The 21,514-nt window shown below is 41.9% G+C and overlaps 1 protein-coding gene across 7 annotated transcripts in view; it reads right to left on the reverse strand.

The window, feature by feature from the left end:
• The window catches only part of wipi1 (WD repeat domain, phosphoinositide interacting 1), a 98,237-nt gene that overhangs the window by 24,973 nt on the left and 51,750 nt on the right, over positions 1-21,514 (reverse strand). For 5 of the 7 annotated variants that reach the window (XM_043714832.1, XM_043714834.1, XM_043714836.1 and 2 more), the window contains 6 exons: positions 18,589-18,685; positions 14,725-14,822; positions 12,334-12,426; positions 9,329-9,399; positions 7,891-7,998; positions 2,200-2,367 (listed from right to left, as the gene is read on the reverse strand). In XM_043714832.1, coding sequence (XP_043570767.1) covers positions 2,200-2,367; positions 7,891-7,998; positions 9,329-9,399; positions 12,334-12,426; positions 14,725-14,822; positions 18,589-18,685 — 635 coding nt within the window. The remainder of the gene's footprint in view (positions 1-2,199; positions 2,368-7,890; positions 7,999-9,328; positions 9,400-12,333; positions 12,427-14,724; positions 14,823-18,588; positions 18,686-21,514) is intronic. The other 2 variants (XM_043714833.1, XM_043714839.1) reach the window with 1 other exon arrangement.

Here is a 21,514-nt window from a genome sequence, read left to right on the forward strand (position 1 = left end):
AGGTGTACAAAATTAAGGGGTTTCAGGGAATCTAATAATGAACCCTGGAAATAGCCACAGAAAACTGCCTTCCAGTTACAAAATACCAGTCCAAGTTTTCCCTTTGTGTCATAGAGGGACTCTGTCCAAGCCAATTTTGGATCCAATGTGCAACTTGCTCTTAGATGACATGGACTTTATTGTCCAATTTGCATGTGCACCCTTATTGAAAGTCTTGCTAAAATGCATATAGACTACTTGTTGCATCATCAAAAACCTCAATTATGTTTATTGGACACATTTTTCTCTTACAAAAGATCCAATCCAACTGTCCTAGATTGGTTTCTGCAATCTAATTGAAAATATTGACCCTCAGATTTTTTTCTCCCTCACTACAACCAAGAATGAGCTGATTGGCCTGCATTACTTGGATTATCTTTTGTTTAACAATAGTACAAAATTAGCAGTCATCCAACCTGGAGCCAAACAGGATGGTCATCTTTTCCCTTGTTTCTCTTAGCATCCTGAGTTCCACGTCATGCAGCTTTGGCAATTTATCTACTTTCACTCATCCTCAACCCCTAAATATTTATTTTCTCACTGTGTTTATATCTTACAATACACACAGACCAGTGAGCCTGACGGTGGTGGGCAAGTTGTTGGAGGGAATCCTGAGGGACAGGATGTACATGTATTTGGAAAGGCAAAGACTGATTAGGGATAGTCAACATGGCTTTGTGCATGGGAAATCATGTCTCACAAACTTGATTGGGTTTTTTGAAGAAATAACAAAGAGGATTGATGAGGAAGGAGTGGTAGATGTGATCTATATGGACTTCAGTAAGGCGTTCGACAAGGTTCCTCTTGGGAGACTGGTTAGCAAAGTTAGATCGCATGGAATACAGGGAGAACTAGCCATTTGGATACAGAACTGGCTCAAAGGTAGAAGACAGAGGGTGGTGGTAGAGGGTTGTTTTTCAGGCTGGAGGCCTGTGACCAGTGGAGTGCCACAAGGATCGATAATTTATATAATTTTCATAATTTATATAAATGATTTGGATATGAGCTTAAAAGGTATAGTTAGTACGTTTGCAAATGACATCAAAATTGGAGGTGTAGTGGACAGCGAAGAAGGTTACCTAAGATTACAACAGGATCTTGATCAGATGGGCTGAGGAGTGGCAGATGGAGTTTAATTTAGATAAACGTGAGGTGCTGCATTTTGGGAAAGCAAACCTTAGCAGGACTTATACACTTAATGGTAAGGTTCTAGGAAGTGTTGCTGAACAAAGAAACCTTGGAGTGCAGGCTCATAGCTCCTTGAAAGCAGAGTCGCAGGTAGATAGGATAGTGAAGGCAGCGTTTGGTATGCTTTCCTTTATTAGTCAGAGTATTGAGTACAGGAGTTGAGAGGTCATGTTGCAGCTGTACAGAACATTGGTTAGGCCACTTTTGGCATATTGTGTGCAATTCTGGTCTCCTTCTTATCAGGAGGATGTTGTGAAACTTGAAAGCTTTACAAGGATGTTTCCAGGGTAGGAGGATTTGAGCTATAGGGAGAGGCTGAACATGATGGGGCTGTTTTCCCTGGAGCGTCAGAGGCTGAGGGGTGACCTTATAGAAGTTTACAAAATTATGAGGGACATGGATAGGATAAATAGAGAAAGTCTTTTCCCTGGGATGGGGGAGTCCAGAACTAGAGGGCATAGGTTTAGGGTGAGAGCGGAAAGATATAAAAGAGACCTGAGGGGCAACGTTTTCACGCAGAGGTTGGTACGTGTTTGGAATGAGCTGCCAGAGGAAGTGGTGGAGGCTGGTACAATTGCAACATTTAAAAGGCATTTGGATGGGTATATGAATAGGAAGGGTTGGAGGGATATGGGCCGGGTGCTGGCAGGTGGGACTAGATTGGGTTGGCATATCTGGTCAGCATGGACGGGTTGGACCGAAGGGTCTGTTTCTGTGCTGTACATCTCTATGACTCTATAATTACATTTAAACTAAACGAAACAAGAAACTAACAATACAAGACTTAGTTCCGAAGAATGGTCACTGGACCCAAAACTTTAACTCTGCTTTCTTTCCACAGGCGCTGCCAGACCTGCTGAGTTTTTCCAATAATTGCTGTTTTTGCTTCTAATTTCCAGCATGTGCAGTTCTTTCAGATTTTTGTTTAGTGTTCCACAAAGAAAGCTAGTCAACTCTGTCATGGCTACTTACACAGTAAGTGTACAGATGCTTCGTTGCCCAGAGAAGTTGAGACGTACTGTGGCAAATGCTCGATCCTGGTTTATTATGCCCGAGACTTGGGTAGGGAGGTAGTTAGTGGCTGCCATAAACATCTTTCCCATGTATCCACTCCAAGAAGGAGATTCCTCCTGAGGCCTGCTGTAATCAAGAATACCTTTCAGAGATCAGAAACTCGACACTGTGTCTGTCAGTGTACATTACCTGAGTATTATTTTTCTTTCCAACTTGATCCAAATGAATATAAGATCAAACCTTTTTCAAACACTGATAGATCACAACTGTGAAATGCAGCTGTAAGTTAATGCTACTTGGCATTTCCACAGTTTACACTACTCTGTGAAGAAACAGCCTATAACTATAAAAGCCATTCCCAAGGTACAGGATTGAATTTGCATGTTGTTGTTCAGTTTGCACATTTTCCGTTAAGATACCCAATGACATTCTTGCATTCCTTTTACAATGTCTGATCACTTGTGAGTCAAGGGCACAAAGCAGCTTTGTGCCAATGCAAGTGTTTAGTTACAGGCCAGTGTAGCCAGCAGACTGAGAGTACAGGGAGACCACTCAAAGGCTGCGCCACGTCTATGCTCAGGGCACTAACATTCCTTTTATCCATTCATGGATTATGGGTGTCACTTGCAAGGTTGGCATCAATTACCCATCCCTAATTTCCCTTGAGGAGGTGCTGATGTGCAACTATGTTGAACATCTAGGACAGGAGGGAGTTCCAGCATTTTGACCCAGTATCAACAAAGAAGCAATTTTCTTTATTTTCAAGTCAGGATGCTGACAGACTTGCAGGTGCTGTTGATCTTGCCATCCTTCTAATATGTAGCACCATTGAAGGAACCTTGTTAAAGAAGATTCAAATGAGTAGGTGATGGCCTAGTGGTATTATCGCAAGTCTATTAATCAAGAGACCCAGATAGTGATCTGGGAAAATGGGTTCAAATCCTGCCATGGCAGATGGTGGAATTTGAATTTGATAATAATCTGGAAACAAGAGTTTAATGATGACCATGAATCCATTGCCTATTGTCAAGGGGAAAAAAAAACATCTTGTTCACTCATGCTCTTTAGGGAAGGAAAGCTGTCAGGTCTACATGTGACTCCAGACCCATAGCAATGTTTTTAGTCGTAACTGCCCTCTGGGAAATTAGGGATGGGTATTAAATGCTGCCCCGCCCCAGCCAGTGACACCCACTTCCCATGAGTCTGCCAGTAGAGAATGCATGTTACCAGGTAATCAAATGATAACTAAACATTTATATTCTCTTTGAAGAAAAATGTTCACATGTATTAATTTGTTTTCTGTAGTATTTTGCTGACAAGGGCAGGTTAAGATTGGAAGTTGCTTGTCTCAGGGATGTTCCTAATTATGCACGCAATCTATTAACACAATTACCGAATGTATGACTCACTTTATGCTGAGTAATAGATAAACAGGTTATGTAGTGTCTCTATGTGGTGGAAAAATGCACTGCAGCCAAAATCATCCTGTTGTTAGGGTGGAGGAAATCCAACTGATGTTTTCAATTGAAGAATTGAAGCTTTTTGATTGAAATCTTATAAATGCTGGGTCCAGGGTTAAGAGTATTTGGAAAAATTAAACACTGTCGCGATATGACACTTTAAATTTCTTTGTCAGCTACAGGAGATGGACCTTTACCTTCCCAAAAATGGGTGGGTTCAGTCGGCTTGTGATATTTTAAATGTTAAACATTTTGAACTAGGACTCAACCCATTTATTTCTAGTTTTAAGAACGGCAGGATGTTCAAGCTGAAGAGATGAGGAGATGGATGACCAATCTACTCACAGGAAACAGATTCTTCACTAAAAATATTGAAATAGATATATAAACCTCAGATTTTACAATGGTAATTTAAAAATACCTCTGGCTGGCAAGGTATCCAGCTAAAAGATAGGTGAGGATTCCTAGAAATAGCAGTAAGCCCTTTTCCAGCACTGCTTGTAGGTCAATAACACTAGCTCAACCTCTGCATTCCCTTGGGTCCTCTGCTGAATTCTGATCTGCATCCTCCAACCTATATCCTATTCTTGCCTTGACAATCACTCCCTCTTTACTCTCTGCTCATTAATTAGTCCATCAAAATGAAATGGAAATAAAACAAAGGCATTTTCATGCCCTGCCTTTAAATTCTGTAGGATCAGAGGAGATTCTGGATTTTTCAAATATAAAACTGCTCTGCCCACCTCTTGTAAATACTGGCATCTGAGTCTCATATCAACATGAGTAACAGGCTCACTTTTGTATGGAGAGTCGAGAAACCAGGACGTTGTATTTTGAGCACAAGTGGTTCAGGGAGATTTAATCATGGCCAAAATCATGGTGCTGTTTTGATTGAGTACTTAGGGGAAAACCGTTTACATTAGAAGGAACACAGGGCACAGACACACAATACTCAGAATAGAACAATTCTGGTACCAATTCACCAGAATGTAGCTAATCCCATTCGCACATCCTTTACTCAATGTCATGCAATATTTTTTCCAGAAAAGTTCTGATCGAGAAGGTTCTCTGAAATACACTTTCTTTGTTTTCTCTAAACAATTCCAAACTATAAAAGGACAATTGAATCCCTCCATGCATGCCCCCATCTACATCAACGGAGCAGAAGTTGAGAGTGTTGAGACAGTCAAGTTCCTGCGAGTGATGATGACTGACAACCTGTCCTGGCGCTCTCACGTAGATGCGATGGTCAAGAAGGCACAACAGCACCTCTTCTTCCTCAGGCGACTTAGGAAATTCGACATGTCTATAAGGACCTCACCAACCTTTACAGATGCACCATGGAAATCATACTATTTGAGTACATAATGCCCTGGTCTGGCAACTGCTCTGCCCAAGACCATAAGAAACAATAGAGGATTGTGTGCACAGCCCAGACCATCGTGGAAGCCAACCTTCCATCCATGGACTCCACTTATATCTCTCATTACTGCACGAAGGCTGCCAACATCATCAAAGATGAAAATGTGTTGCTGGTAAAGCACAGCAGGTCAGGCAGCATCCAAGGAACAGGAGAATCGACGTTTCGGGCATAAGCCCTTCATCAGGGCTTATGCCCAAAACGTCGATTCTCCTGTTCCTTGGATGCTGCCTGACCTGCTGTGCTTTACCAGCAACACATTTTCAGCTCTGATCTCCAGCATCTGCAGACCTCACTTTCTCCTCGAAAACATCATCAAAGACCCCTCCCACCCCAGTAATGCTCTCCTAAAACCTTTACTGTCAGGCATAAGATACAGAAACCTGAACACATGCACCAAGAGATTCAAGAACAGCTTTTTCCCTGTCATTATTACACTAATGAATGGAGTCTAACTTTAAATAATGTTAATGTTGATCTTACTTCGCAACCAGTGTAACCTGTAAGCCTCACTCTGCCTAAGCACCCTAACTCCTTCCTCATTATGATCTGCACCTACTGCTCACAAACAAAGCTTTTCACTGTCTCCAGGTACAGATGACTACAATAAATCAAATCAAATACTACTTGTGCCACTCAGTAATTTCCCAGCAAATGGTACTCCTTCATATCCTAGTGATTAGTCGGTGGCCTGAAGAAAGGACCCGATAGTGTAATGGCACTGCTATTGTTCCTTAATCCAAACTGAAGAGACTCTGTCCTTAACTCCTCCAGGGTATCCTGTCTCTCTGGTACTAGAATATTCTCTTTTAACACTACTCCCCTCACCCACTGTTTCTTTTCTTCCTGTCTTTCCTTTTGAATCCAAACATATTTTGTCCTCAATCCTGCCCTTTTGTAGAGCCCCGACACCATATTTCTATGTGGCAATTCAAACCCATGGCTCACCAACTTTATTATCTAGTACATTGAGACACATCATTTGAAAGTCTATCTTATAACTTCTTATATTGCCTTTTAGTTGGATTCCATCTCAGGCAATCCTGTTTCTTATTCTAGTGCTATCTGTCTCCACAAATCCTTCTGCACCTTGTTTTGTCTTTCTAATGTGATAGCATGGTGTCCTCTCTATTATAGTTTAAACTAATTCCTACAACACTAGTGAGGAAATTGGTTCCAGGTCTATGGAGGACTGCAGAGCTCCTAATTCCCTGAAGAACTGGTCCATAGCCCAAGAATGTAAAGCCACCCTCCTACACCATCAATCTAAGCATACCTTCTTGTTCTCTAACTTCCTCTTTAAGATAATTAGCGAAAGAATTAGGGAGTAGGGGATAAAACTTAAAAGGAAAAGCCTCTTCAGTGCTAACTTTCTAAAATGATTGCTGAATAGGCTGGGGCTGGTTTCCCTGGAGCATTGGAGGCTGAGGGGTGACCTTATAGAGGTTTATAAAATCATGAGGGGCACAGATAGGATAAGTAGACAAGCACTTTTGCCTGGGGTGGGGGAGTCCAGAACTAGAGGGCATAGGTTTAGGGTGAGTGGGGAAAGATTCAAAAGGGACCTAAGGGGCAACTTTTTCATGCAAAGGGTGGTGCATGTAGGAAATGAGCTGCCAATGGAAGTGGTGAAGACTGGTACAATTACAACATTTAAAATGCACCTGGATGAGTATATGTATAGGAAGGATTTAGAGGGATATGGGCTGGGTGCTGGCAAATGGGACTAGATTAATTTAGGATATCTGGTCAGCATGGACGAGTTGGACAGAAGGGTCTGTTTCCATGCTGTACATCTCTATGACTCTATAAAACCTTGCAAAGCCTAAAGGAAAAATTGAGGGAATGCAACCTTTTTGATAGTTCTTTCAAAGAGACTGAACTGTCATAATGGCTCACCTAATGTATGGTAACAGCTTATGATCTAGCAATTACACCCATGTCCTGATGGTACAATGGTCTGATTACTGACAACTTTCTGACATCTTGCCCATATCATCTAGAATCTAGAACAACAAGTGGGCAGAAGCTTATGAATGTGAAACCAACACAGACAGGTTCAATTCAGTCCTTAGCCTCTGTTTCTTCCAAATTTCAACATATGGGTTTTGAAATCAGAAATGATGCTGGCTCTCTGCCTCTACGTGTGATAAAGGAATCTGTTTCGGCATCTACAGAGATAGCACAGCCACGTAGAGAGAACCAAAATTGCTGACTGAAGTGATCATATCTCACATTGTTGGTGGGCTGCTACTATAAAAATCTCCCTCACTTACACTGCCAGTGCTGAACAACATAATTGACATATGCAGTCAGTATTTGGACAATTATTCTTGCAAGAACACAGACAGAATAGCTCAAGACTCTGATAGTGTTGCCAAGAGTTCATTTTTGCTTAATCTTTCAATTAAACTCATTCCATATTAATTCCCTGAATACATATGCTAGTACTTTCATAATTAAAGCAGCCAGATAGGCAGATTGACCACTATTACAGTCAGATGCAAATCTCTGTTTCTGTACTGTTCCGACTGAGAAGTGAGGAAGGTTGCTGAAATCTGTAGACATAGGGTAAACAAAATGACAAGAGTGCATGAGTCAGGCATAAACTATCTAAACTTGTGTAGTGGAGTCTACGCTGAAAGAAAAACAACATTAGAACTCTGGACTTGACTCTTCCTAGTAGTCAAACTGTCCCGACAGAAAGTAATGTGAATAATTAAATGTCTAGTCCAGCCTTAGTGGGGAAATTCTGAAGGACTACTGTACCTCTGGCTGGGCTGTTCAAGTTTGAAGATGTGAATAGTTTCTGTATTACTTGATGCTGACAGGAACTGGGAGTCTCCACTGAAAGCCAGTGAGCCAATATTTACATACCTGTTGCAGAACAAAAACAACATTGTATCAAAATCAGAATGTGGTAGAGAAAGAAGTGGTGCAGTGGGAACGTACTCCCACATCCAATGCCAGCTTCAAAATAACCTATTCCCAAAATTCCTGGGGCAGAAAGGAGAAGTTCTGTGAACCCTAAATGAAGACAAAAATGTAGTGTACAAGCTGTTGTTCTCAGTTTCCACTTTATTAGAAACACTTTTATGAATTCTGATAGTGATGCCACAGTAAACAGCCTGTGCAGTCCTCTACATTAAAGGGCGGTGTGTCTAGGATGGATCATCAAACCTTTAGAATTAGAATTCTACCCATTTTATCCATTACACCTTTATATGCAGGTCAGAGCTAATAGGTGATCTATTGAAGTGCAGCACAATAGAAGCTCAGCAGAAAGGCAATGATTCTGAAGAGAATTGACTTCCTTTATACTGTCTCTAGGTTACTCTCTCATGAGAGAAGTTACATCATTGTTTTTCACAAAATTTTGTTGTTATACAATCCTTGAGATTCTGCTTTAGAGAGTAGGCCAGCATTACTCCACTATCTGCCAGATCTCACAGATATGCTCCTACCAAATGAAGATGGTGTTGGTCCCTAGATGATAATCAGGCGTGGCCGTTTCCTGCACCCCAATGCAGGAGCACAGTGACTGCTCTTGGGGTACAGTGGTAGTGTCCCTACCTCTGAGCCAGGAGGCCTATGTACAAATCCCACCTGCTCCAGAGGTGTGCATTGACATCTCTGAACAGATCGATCAGAAAATATCTCCTGGGATGCTAAGGTAACACTACTGTGAATCTCGGATGAGATGAGCTAATTCTGCACAAACCAGTAGTCAAAGCTGCAACCTCCCTGGTTCATGTGCTTAAATTACTGACTAGATACATACTCTGAACTACTGAAAACATCTGATACATTGCACAGCAAACAATTACTTGCTGCTTCTGCAAAATCCAACATAGGACATTGATAGTGTTCAGATGATGACTCTGTTCTCTATGATGCAGCTCCTTGAATGCTGGAAGGAAACATTAGGTTATGACTATTCCACATCAGAGGTTCATTATGTCAGGGCAACCGAGTTCAGATCATTCCCAGAAAGAGAAGGGAATCAGAGGATTAAGCTTTCACAGTCAACTCAAAGTCACAGGTTAGGAGCCCGGCATCTGCCTGCTCTCCAGGCCAACATATTGTGAGGACAACAAATGGGAACATAAAATGGAAGAAAATACATTTACGAATGGAACCAAAGTAAACGCAAATCTAAAATACATGTAGTCACTTTATTTCATTTTGAAGCTATGCCTGACATTACCTTTTCATTCCTCTCCTGAATTCGTAGAGTTTCTCTCCTTCAGGAATGGAAAAGACACGAATAACTGTCCCCTGCAGAATATTCAGTGAGTGAATGATTCTCCACAATTTGGTAATCGCAGAAAAGGGCATTAAACAACTGATATCATTCAAGTACTTCAAACAGTTACAAACATTTCATAAGAAGCTTGACTATTCTAAATCTCCTGCTATAATTAGTTGTTTTCCAGCCAAACATCAAATCTGCAACATTGCATTATTTTCAAAGTCCAATAAATTGTACAACACACTAACAAATTAACAGCCCTCACTGTACCTTGTGATAAATCATTTGACATTCATAATGTCTAAAACTCAGAGTGTCGATAAACAAACATGCAAGCATAAAACTTGCTGAGGCAGTCAACAAGGAATTGTATCTGCATGAAGCAAAATGCTAATTTAGCAAAAGCAAATAGAGATCCTGAATTCAGCTCAGATGTTTTCACATAAAAAAGGGAAATGAGATTTAACCACCCTCAGCTACTAATGTGCACTTTCAGCAATTTGCTCAAGAAAAAATACCAGTGGAAAAAGGTGGAATCACAAACAGAATAATACATTAAAAAACATTCTTGTAACGTTATAGAAGCCTCTACTCAGTCCCTAAAATACTACTGAATGGAAATGTTGATCAGCACTAATGAAATCCATTGATGACTGGAAATTTGAGACATAGGATCAAACCGAAAAGCACAATCAAGCAAATTTTCAGTCACTAATGAAGGAGTGGGAAAGAATAGGATTGAGTATATATTGAGGGGCAGGGAAAATTACTTACACTCTCCCCCTCTTATTGGGAGACACTAACTCTCAGACAGTCAATGGAAAACTCCCCTCACCACTGGCTGGGAGACATTTCCTCCTCTCTCCCACATCTCTTCCCTCCTCACCCACAAAGCCCACCCAGATTCTGGTCAGGAGGTTCTTTCTCAGCACCCTGACACTCACAGAAAGACACCCTCCCACACTCAGAATAGGACCTGTCTCTAGTTGCCCTTGTGGTTGGTGTCTGAGAGGTATCACAGTCTAATAGGAAGGTAATCACTGAGCCCACGGTCATACATTCCACACTGAGACATGGTGACAACTGGAAAAGATAATGATGGGAATATATTTTTTTAAATCTTAGTGAGAGAAAATAACTTTTTTCAGTTTTAGAAGTTATTAGCCAATAAAAATTATGAATCTGGTCTATGGATTTGAGAGGTGATTGTTGTATGCACCCTAGTAATCATCTGGTAGTTGTTATTATGGTAACCTTTACAATCAACTCTATCAGAAATATAAAATTGTAATGGGGGTCAAGGACTAAACAATTAGGTAGTTGGCAGTTAAGAATAATTTTATGGAGACAAGGAAGAGGATCACAAGATGTCAACCTCTGGATTAATCCTAGTTCTACCTGCTCGGGAATCAATGAAATAGGAGTATAGAGCAGATAAATATATGGCTGGAAAGATGATGTGGATGGAGGGCTATAGATATTTGGGTTATTGGGCCAATTTGTGGGAATATGGGACCTGTACAAAATGATGGTTGAACATCTCAGAGCTGGGAATAACATCTATGGGATGCTTGCTAATGTTTGGGATAGTTTAAACAGGGGAATGAGTACCATGAAACAATGCAAAAAGAGACAGAAGGTGCACAAAGCACAGGGAGACAGAAATAGAATTACAATAAGGAACAGAAAGGCATTAGGTTAAACAGGATAAGTGGGACGGTAGTGAGGCCTAAATTAGGTGTAACCTGCATCGATATGAATGCGTGGAGTGTGATAAATTAAAGTTGATGAGCTACAGGCACAGATAGCAACAAAAGATGTTGTGACTCAAAATTGAGAATTATGGCTCAAAAAGGGGCAGGGCTGCTTATAAAATATGCTTGGATACAATTATTTGGGAAAGATGGGAAGACAGTACTAGAGCAAGAGGATGTCAGGAAGGGTAAAGGACATATGATATTTAGACAGAGTCAGGAAACAATGGAGATACATTACTGGCTACATTCCATAGGCTACCACACAGACAGGGGCAAAAACTATACAGTAGTGGCATATTTGGTGGGGTCTATACACTATTGCTATCCCAGGCTGTATTAGGGTAATTTTGGGAACAGGGTCAAAGAATCTGTGAAATTCAGGGGAATCTTCTTGATCGGTACACTCCCAACCCAATAAGAAAGGAGGCATTGCTAGATCTGGGTCTGGGGCTTGAGTAAGGTGACCTAAATGGATCAATTGTCAGTCGAGAAACTTTTAGGAAATGGTGATCATGGCATTAAATGGTTGAGGTCAGGACAGACCAGGACAAGGAGCAATGTCAAAGGAGCAATATGCACAGTTTTGGGCCCCATATCTCAGGAAGGATGTACTGGCCCTGGAGCATGTTCAGAGGAGGTTCACGAGAATGGTCCCAGGAATGAAAAGCTTAACAAATGAGGAATGTTTGAGGACTCTGGGTTTATACTCAATGGAGTTTAGAAGGATGAGAAGGGATCTAATTGAAACTTACAGAATACTGACTGGCCTGGACAGAGTTGACATTGAGAAGATGTTTCCATTGGTAGGAGAGTCTAGGACCCGAGGGCACAGCCATAGAGTAAAGACTGGAGATATGGAGAAACGTCTTCAGTCAGAGAGTGGTGAATCTATGGAATTCATTGCCATCGGAGGCTGTGAAGCCCAGATCATTGAGTATCTTTAAGACTGAGGTAGATAGGCTCTTCAGTATCAAGGGGATCAAGGATTACGGGGAGAAAGTGGGGGAATGGGATTGAGAAACGTATTTGCCATGACTGAATAGTGGAATAGACTCAATGGGTGGAATGGCCTAATTTCTGTTCCTATGTCTTATCGTCTTAAAACCATTTAACTAGAAGAGGTACATTTGCAGACCGCTAGCATGACATGACTGACTAAATGTCCGCCTTCCGAGCTGGAAACGTTCTAGGATTCCACAATACCTTTTCCGAGGCACTTGCCAGTTTTGAACCTGTGCAGTTGAAGGTCAGTGCTGCAAGTGGACCATCGTGTGCAGGAATTACAGAAATGCTGTGCTGATAGGATATAAACAGACAAATTACAAACCAAATCACTCCAATAAACTACAAATGACAGCTAATTAAAATAACATGATTTGGACTGGGCTGGACAGATTTTAAGCAGAGAATTTAATAAAGAATGTTGGTTATACAGATTGGCTGCAAGTTTTTAGTAACCCTTATACAGCATCCAGTGAGAGCACAGGAGGTTCCAAAGTACTTTGTAGGTAATGAATCGCTTTTAAGACAAACCAAAACAGAAACTGCTGGAAAAACTCAACAAATCTTGTGGCGTCTGTGGAGTGATAAAAACATTAATGTTTTGAGTCCAGTGACCCTTCTTCAGAACAATTACTTTTAATCACAGTTGTAATGTCTAATTAGATGACAGCCAAATGAGATAACTGACTGAGTAATCTCTCACAGTAATGTCTGAGGAATTAATTTTTGAGATTCCATTGCTCTTCTTGGAGTCATGTTGTTTCTGGACAAGACACTGGAACACTGTGTACAGCTCTGGTCACGCTGCTGTAAGAAAGATGTCGTTAAACTAGGAAAGTTACCGAAAAAATTTACAAGGAAGTTGGTGGAACTGAAGGGTTGAATTATAAGAAAAGGCTGGAGAGGCTGGGACTTTCTCCTTGCAGTGTAAGAGGTGTGACTTTATAGAGGCTTATAAAATCATGAGGGGCATACTTATGGTGAATAGCCAAGGTCTTTTTTCCCATGGTAGGGGTTTGCAAGACAAGAGTACATAGGTTCAAGGTGAGAAGAGAAAGGTTTAAAAGGGACCTAAGGGATAACTTTTTCACACAGGGTGGTGAATGGAATGAGTTGCCAGAGGAAGTGGTAAAGGTGGATACAATTACAACATTTAAAAGACATTTGGACAGGCAAATAGATAGGAAAGGTTTAGAGGGATATGGGCCAAACACAGGCAAATAGAACTACTTGAGTTTAGGATACTGGATGGCATGGACAAGTTGGACCGAAGGATCTGTTTCCAAGCTACATGACTCTATGAGTCTAATTATCCAATTTTGGTTTATAGGTTGTTACTGACACCTTGTACTATGCATCACTTAAATCCACATATTCCATTAAATTCAGGTTTAATTGGGATGTGGCTGTGGATAGTGGAGTAGAAATAGGGATTGAGTGGAAGATTGTGGGCAGAGGAAGGGAGATGGGGAAGGAGATTGGAGAAGGAAAGACAGAGAAGGAGAAAGGGGAAATGAAGTGGGGGGGATGGAGAGGGTGGAGCAGAGGAAGAGGGAGAATGCATAGACTGGGGTGAGGAGAGAGAGATTGAGAGAGAGAAAGTTGGAGGAGCCAGATTTGGGGGTGGGAGATGCTAGGGAGAGAGTTGATGGGGAGAGAGAGAGAGAGAGAGCGAGCCCTCACTCTCCTTCCATTATCCCCCGCATCATTCTCACTCACCTTGCTGCAGGTCATTTCAGTATTGTGGCTCTCCTCTGCGCATACACAGTTGCTTTTGTTAAAACAATGACTGCAGATGCTGGAAACCAGATTCTCGATTAGAGGTGTTGGAAAAGCACAGCAGTTCAGGCAGCATCCGAGGAGAAGTAAAATCGACGTTTCGGGCAAAAGCCCTTCATCAGGAATACAGGCAGAGTGCTCTAAAGCACTCTGCCTGTATTCCTGATGAAGGGTTTTTGCCCGAAACGTCGATTTTACTGCTCCTCGGATGCTGCCTGAACTGTTGTGCTTTTCCAGCACCACTAATCCAGAATGCCTTTGTTATTGACATGATCAGAAGTAACGGGTGATGATGTAGTGGGTGTGCAATCATGCAGAGGCGCAGCTGCTGACACTGGGCCCTGTCACAATATTCGCCTTTTTGATAACGTCCAGTGAGAGGCTAGTTAAGGCTCCAGTTTTCATGAACTGAACTAACAGCAGGAAATGTGGAGAGCCAATTGAGCTCATAACCTGATTCAAGGATGACTGTGCACCCAGTTTGTGATACAGGATTGGTCTGTCATGCAGAAGGCTTGAATTTGAACTATTGTTTCAAAAGTCACTGGAACTCAATGGATAAAGATTTCATGATCTCACTCAGCCGGAACTTAACATGGAGCACATTTTGCCACCTTTCTCACACCTCAAAGTCTGGAGGAAGCTACGAACCTCAGCCAACCAAGATCTGATCTTAAACCATCTCATCAAGTCAACTGATGAGAGTTATAGAAGGTGAATAAAAGGGATTCTCATTCTCTTACTCTCTGCAAGTTTTAAAAGACTCAGTTGCCATATTGTTGCCACCCACTTACCCTGTAATTACAGACTCACCAAGTTATTTGCATCATAAATCACTATCTCTCCTATTGTGGCATTCCCAGGATATGCCAGGTATGAGTTGGAATGATTGATGGAAAGTGCACAGAGTCCTGGAAAGAATAGACAAAACAAGATGTCAGAAAGTTCAGCCTGCGATTTGCAACTGGTGATGCACTCAAGAGTGAACTGGGAAAAGTGTGAATCAAGTCAGAACACAGAATCACATAAGATTCAGTTACAATGGTGCACAAATTGCTTCTGAATTGTATGAGTGGGAAAGGACAGATAATTTAAAATGATGGTGCAACTGAAGGAATACTTGGCATCAGGTCTGTCACAAATAAAGACAACAATAAATAACTAATGCAGAGTAGGGTGTGAAACAAAGTTCTTAAATCTCACTCCAATCAAATGGGAGAAATAAACCAAGAACTTGCATTAGAATAGCACTATTCATATCCTTGGGTTGTCATCAAATTACTTGTGAAGTCTAACAAACTGTAAGCAAACAGCATAGTCAATTCTTGCACATTAGAATCCCACACACAAAAATTTGAGAAACAGTTTGGTAGTGTTCATTGAGCAACACAGTAAATGTTTGACTTGAGCACCAGGAGATATTCGCTGAAAAAGTTCAAATAATGTCATGGGATCTTTCACAGCCTCCCAGCAAGGCAGAATGGGCCAATTTCACATCTTATCTTAAAGTGTGCATGTTAATACTATATTCACACACAGTGAAACATCAGTCTGGATTATGGCTGGAAGTTTCCTCGGACCCTCTACCACTTCACTACAGTAACCTCACTGTAAATGTGACTGAACTTGTACTTCTGCATCATATTCCTGCTAACAAAGACATTAAATTATAGATATTTCACTTGCAGACTGTGGTCATTCAAAGAACAAGGTAAGGTCTCCAGGCTCATCACTGAATTGTGTGTATGACTTTGCAGGCCACGTTCTACCTCTCTCACTTGTTTTCTCTTTCTGTGGCCAAGTGGCTCCTTCTGCTTGTTGGTTTCAGTTTCTACCACCATCTTCCCTTCTGCCTCTTCCCAAAAGATTTCATCAAAGAAGAGAAAATAGCTGCCAGACCTATCTACACAGAAAAGACAGCTTTAGACTCTGACAAAGCAGATGCAGTAGAGACAGGCATCAGGTAAAACCTGGCAGGCAAAAGGAAAAAGGGTAGAAACTAAAATTATTTTTGTAGCATCAGGAGAGCTCTATAAGAAGAATGTGAGTTGCTTCTGTTGCCTGGAAAATAGCCCTGTATTTGGATCAAATGTTAACCAGATCATTTGTGATGCAAAATTCTCTTCTCTTCACTGCTCACATCTAATTTTAGGCTCCACAAATGACATAAGATTTCATCCACATTACCAAATAACAGTTTTAGGCTAATAAAGTTGTGCATAAAGTTGTGAACTGTTCCAATGCTGTGTTAAGTTGAACATAACTGTGGCTGTTAGAAACTACTTTGGTTCAGAAACATCTCAGCATTTTTGATTTTGCCAATACTATCTCCAGGAAGTTCCTATAGGTTACGTCTTGCTTTCAGAATATAACTATAAGTGACAGAATTTTTCAAGAAGTTCCTGCCACTGTTCAGTGCATTAAATACATTGGGAAAAATAGCTGAGACTTAAATCAAATACAGCCAGTCAAATTGATTGGGGTAATCATTGATATTTGTAAACGCTTCAATGTCTCAACACCTTTTCTGCTCACTTTGAGCAATATTTCGGCAGAGAGGTAACACCTATTCCAACAAGTCCTGACGAACCTATTCCAACAGACACTGCATCAGAGGTCAGATCAGTTTTCCTTCGTGTGAATCCAAGGAAAGTGATGGGAGCAGACGGAGTACCAGGCCGTGCACTCAGGGCATGCACAGATCAACTGGCAGAGGCCTTCTCGGACATCTTCAACCTGTCCCTGCAGCAGGTCACTGTCCCTGCCTGTTTCAAGAGGGCCAACATCAAGCCTGTGCCTAAGAAGGCTCATACAGCATGTCTCAATGACTACCGCCCAGTGGCCCTAACTTCAGTGGTCATGAAGTGCTTTGAAAGGCTGGTCATGGCATTAATCAACTCCAGCCTCCCCACTACTCTTGACCCACTCCAATTTGCCTACTGGACCAACAGATCCATGTCAGATGCCATATCACTTGCCCTTCACTCCTCCAGAGAAGATCTTGACACCAAGAACAGCTATATAAGAATCCTACTCATTGACAACAGGTCAGCCTTCAACATTATTATCGCCTTGAGACTGATTACTAAAATTAGTGGTAGTTCAGTGGTTAGCACTGCTGCCTCACAGCGCCTGGGACCCGGGTTAAATTCCTGCCTCGGGCAACTGTTTGTGTGGACATTCTCCACGTGTCTGTGTGGGTTTCCTCTGGGTGCTCCAGTTTCCTCTCACAATTCAAATATTTGCAGGTTAGGTGAACTGGCCATGCTACATTGCCCGTAGTGTTAGGTGCATTAGTCAGGGGTGAATGTAGGGAATGGATCTGGATGGGTTGACCTTCGGAGGGTCAGTGTGGACTTGTTGGGCTGAAGGGCCTGTTTCCACACTGTAGGGAATCTAATCTAATCTTGGACTAAGCCCCACTCTCTGCAGTTGGATCCTCAGCTTCCTGACCCACAGGCCACAATCAGGGAAGATTGGGGACAATATTTCAGCATCACTAATACTCAACCCTGGAGCCCCCCAGGGATTCATACTCAGCCCTCTCATTGCTAGCAAAACCAAGGAACTCATTATTGACTTTAAGCTGGATGTTACTCATGACCCACTACACATTAACAGCACAGAGGTGGAACGAGTGGAGAGTGTCAAGCTCCTGGGAGTGGTCATCCATAACAAGCTTTCTTAGACTCTTCATGTGGACGCACTGGTTACAAAGACCCAACAACGTCTCTTCTTCCTCAGGCAGCTGAGGAAAGTTGGCATGACAGTAGATACCCTTGCCAACTTTTATAGGTGCGCCATCGAGAGCATTTTGTCTGGATGTTTCACTCCCTGGTATGGCAACTGTACCAGTCAAGATCAGAGACGGTTACAAGAGAGTGATGAACTCAGCCCGGACAATCACAAAGGCCAACCTCCCATCTATAGAATCCATCTACCAGGCCCGCTGTCAAGGAAAGGCCGCCAGCATTCTCAAAGATCCATCCAACCCTGGCAGTGTTTTTCTACAACCTCTACCATCGGGGAGAGGGTACAGAAGCCTGAACACAAGCACCAGCCGGTTTCGAAATAGTTTCTATCCTACTGTTGTTAGAATACTGAATGGACTCACAAACTCTTACCATTTGCCTGTACCTGTGTTTTTGTTTTTGCCACTGTTTACCTATTATTTACTTATCAATGTTATTTAACTATGTGATCTACCTGTATTGCTCACAAGACAAAGCTTTTCACTGTGCCTCGGTACACGTGACAACAAATTCAATTCAATTCAATAAATCCATGACTGATCAAAACAAATGGAATCCAGGAGAACAAGAGAAAACAGGTTTATCCAGAGATTGGTTAAAATGTGGAACATACCAACACATAGCTGAGATGAACAGAAAAAATCCAGTTAAGGGGAGCTTGAGAACAAAATAGAAGGAGGGGATTAGATTTAGGGGTTGGGGAGGAGGGAAAGGAGTTAGCTCGAGTTGAACACAAACACCAGCAGAAACTGGTTGGATTGTCTGACCTGCTTTGGAATTGTATGTTTTGTAAAATTCTGTCTAATACTCTCTCATTTACATGCTATTATGCTTCAGCAAGACAGTAATGACTCAAAGAAACCTTCTGGAATTTTGAGTCCAGACATTTAGCAATTTGAAACTGATTTGAAACAATTTAACCCACCTGTGCGGTTTGGTGGTATATCCTGAATAGTTTTCAGTAACTTCAAGTCCTTGATGTTATGAATGTAAATGGACTCCTCCAAACAAACTACCAACCTCTGTAGTGAGAAAATAAAGTTCATGTTAAAAATGAATTAAATATAAGGCTAAAAGCTGGGGGACATCTGACTGAGGTGGACAAATTTCTGATGGACACAGACAGGGAGAAGCTTTTCCCCAGTTGAGGGATTAATAACCAGGGGACACAATTTTAAGATGAGGAGGTTTTGGAAAGTTCTTTTTATCCCAAATGGTTGTGAGTATCTGGAACTCTATGCCTAAAAGGGTGATAGAGGCAGGAAGCCTCAAAACATTTAAAAATGACTTTGGTAAATCATAGCATAGAAAGCTACAGACAGATGAGATTAGAATAGATGAATGTTTAACGACCGCAGTGTGGACACGATGGGCTGAAGGACATCTTTCAACGCTGTACAGATCCGATATACAATGTTGGGGTTTAGACAATATTTGGTCTTGACTGGCAACATACCTGTTAGAACTGAAGAAATAGTTTCAAGAATGCACTCCAAAAGAGCATCTCTGAAACAACACACTGCACTCTGCTGGTGTGCAGCTCATTACAGCACACACCTAAGGATTCAATCCCAATACAAACTGCCTGTGTGAATGATAAACACCAATGCAGACTGTTGGGACTGTTTCTCTTATGATTTCCATTTAAGCCTATTAAAATTTGTATAGAAGTCGAATTACATGAAGCACACAGTCAGATAGAAAAACATAGCCAGTCTTCCCTCAATTCAGATTAACCGACCAACATGTTTTGAAATAAAATCTCAAATCAATCCAATTAGGTTTAGCCAGCAAATATTATTACATTGGGAAACGACAGCTGTTATACTTGACACTAAAACTGTATCTGGATGATTAAGTAGCAAATCGAGAACAGCATATGTACCAGTAACAATGTACAACTGCTCTGAAAGGAATCTTTCAGCCATTATCTAGATTGTAGAGTCTGCTTTCAATTTACAAAACAATGAAGTGCTGTTGACAACTGGTGGTGGTGGGGGTTGGTGGAGAACGAAAGAGGTAACTTCCCTTGAAATAGTGTTTTACACGATTTCAGGATACATTAACATACTTCTGAAGTCTGGTTTACACACCAGATTCCACAAACAGCAAAAGATTAATGTTTGTCAGGTCACACAAATCCCCTCAACCCCATCAAATACAAGTTTTCATCCCCCTGAGTGGGGAGGCAGGGCCCAAACCAGAAATCTCATCTGAAAGTGGCGTCTTTGCAAATACAGCATTCCTCTATTGCACTGGGGTATCAAGAGGGAGGTGGCGGTGGTGTAGCGGTAATAGCACTGGTCTTATAATTCACAGTCCCTCATGTTCTGGGGACATGTGTATGAATCCCATCATAGCAGATAGTGAAATCTGAATTCAATAAAACATAATCTGGAATTTTTAAAAAGGTTGGTCTAATGGTGATCACGTAATCATTGTCCATTATCCTAAAAGCCCATCTGGTTCAGTAATGTACTCACGGGAAGAAAATCTAGTGTCCTTACCTGGTCTGTCCTACACATGATTCCAAACCCATAGCAATGTGGTTGACCCTTAACTACCCTCTGAAATGCCCTGGCAAACCACTCAGTTCAGGGCAATAAGGAACAGGCCATAACCGCTGGTCCAGCCACAACTGAGACCCACTTCCCCTGAACAAATAAAAGCAAATACGCTCAAGGGGCAGCACGGTGGCTCAGTGGTTAGCACTGCTGCCTCTCAGCGCCAAGGACCTGGGTTTGATTCCTGCCTTGGTTGCCAGTGTGGACTTTGCACATTCTCCCCAACTCTGTGTGGGTTTCCTCCAGGTGCTCCGGTTTCCTCTCACAATCCAAAGATGTGCAGTTTAGGTGAATTGGCTATGCTAAATTACCCATAGTGTTAGGAACATTAGTCAGGGGTAAATATAGGGGAATGGGACTGGGCGGGTTACTCTTCAGAGGGTTGGTGTGGACTTAAGAGTCATAGAGTCATAGAGATGTACAGCATGGAAACAGACCCTTCGGTCCAACCCGTCCACGTCGACCAGATATCCCAACCCAATCTAGTCCCACCTGCCAGCACCCGCCCCATATCCCTCCAAACCTTCCTATTCATATACCCATCCAAATGCCTCTTAAATGTTGCAATTGTACCAGCCTCCACCACATCCTCTGGCAGCTCATTCCATACACGTACCACCCTCTGCGTGAAAAAGTTCCCCCTAAGTTCTCTTTTATATCTTTCCCCTCTCACCCTCAACCTATGCTCTCTCGTTCTGGACTCCCCGACCCCAGGGAAAAGACTTTGTCTATTTATCATATCCATGCCCCTCATAATTTTGTAAACCTCTATAAAGTCACCCTTCAGCCTCCAACGCTCCAGGGAAAACAGCCCCAGCCTATTCAGCCTCTCCCTGTAGCTCAGATCCTCCAACCTTGGCAACATCCTTGTAAATCTTTACTGAACCCTTTCAAGTTTCTTTTCAATAGGAAGGACACCAGAATTACACGCAATATTCCAACAGTGGCCTAACTAATGTTCTGTACAACCGCAACATGACCTCCCAACTCCTGTACTCAATACTCTAACCAATAAAGGAAAGCATACTAAATGCGTTCTTCACTATCCTATCTACCTGCGACTCCACTTACAAGGAGCTATGAACCTGCACTCCAAGGTCTCTTTGTTCAGCAACACTCCCTAGGACCTTACCATTAAGTGTATTTCCTGCTAAGATTTGCTTTCCCAAAATGCAGCACCTCGCATTTATCTGAATTAAACTCCATCTGCCACTTCTCAGCACATTGGCCCATCTGGTCAAGATCCTGTTGTAATCTGAGGTAACCTTCTTCACTGTCCACTACACT

The sequence above is a fragment of the Chiloscyllium plagiosum genome, chromosome 24 (genome assembly GCF_004010195.1).
Source record: "Chiloscyllium plagiosum isolate BGI_BamShark_2017 chromosome 24, ASM401019v2, whole genome shotgun sequence".
NCBI classification, from domain to species: Eukaryota; Metazoa; Chordata; class Chondrichthyes; order Orectolobiformes; family Hemiscylliidae; genus Chiloscyllium; species Chiloscyllium plagiosum.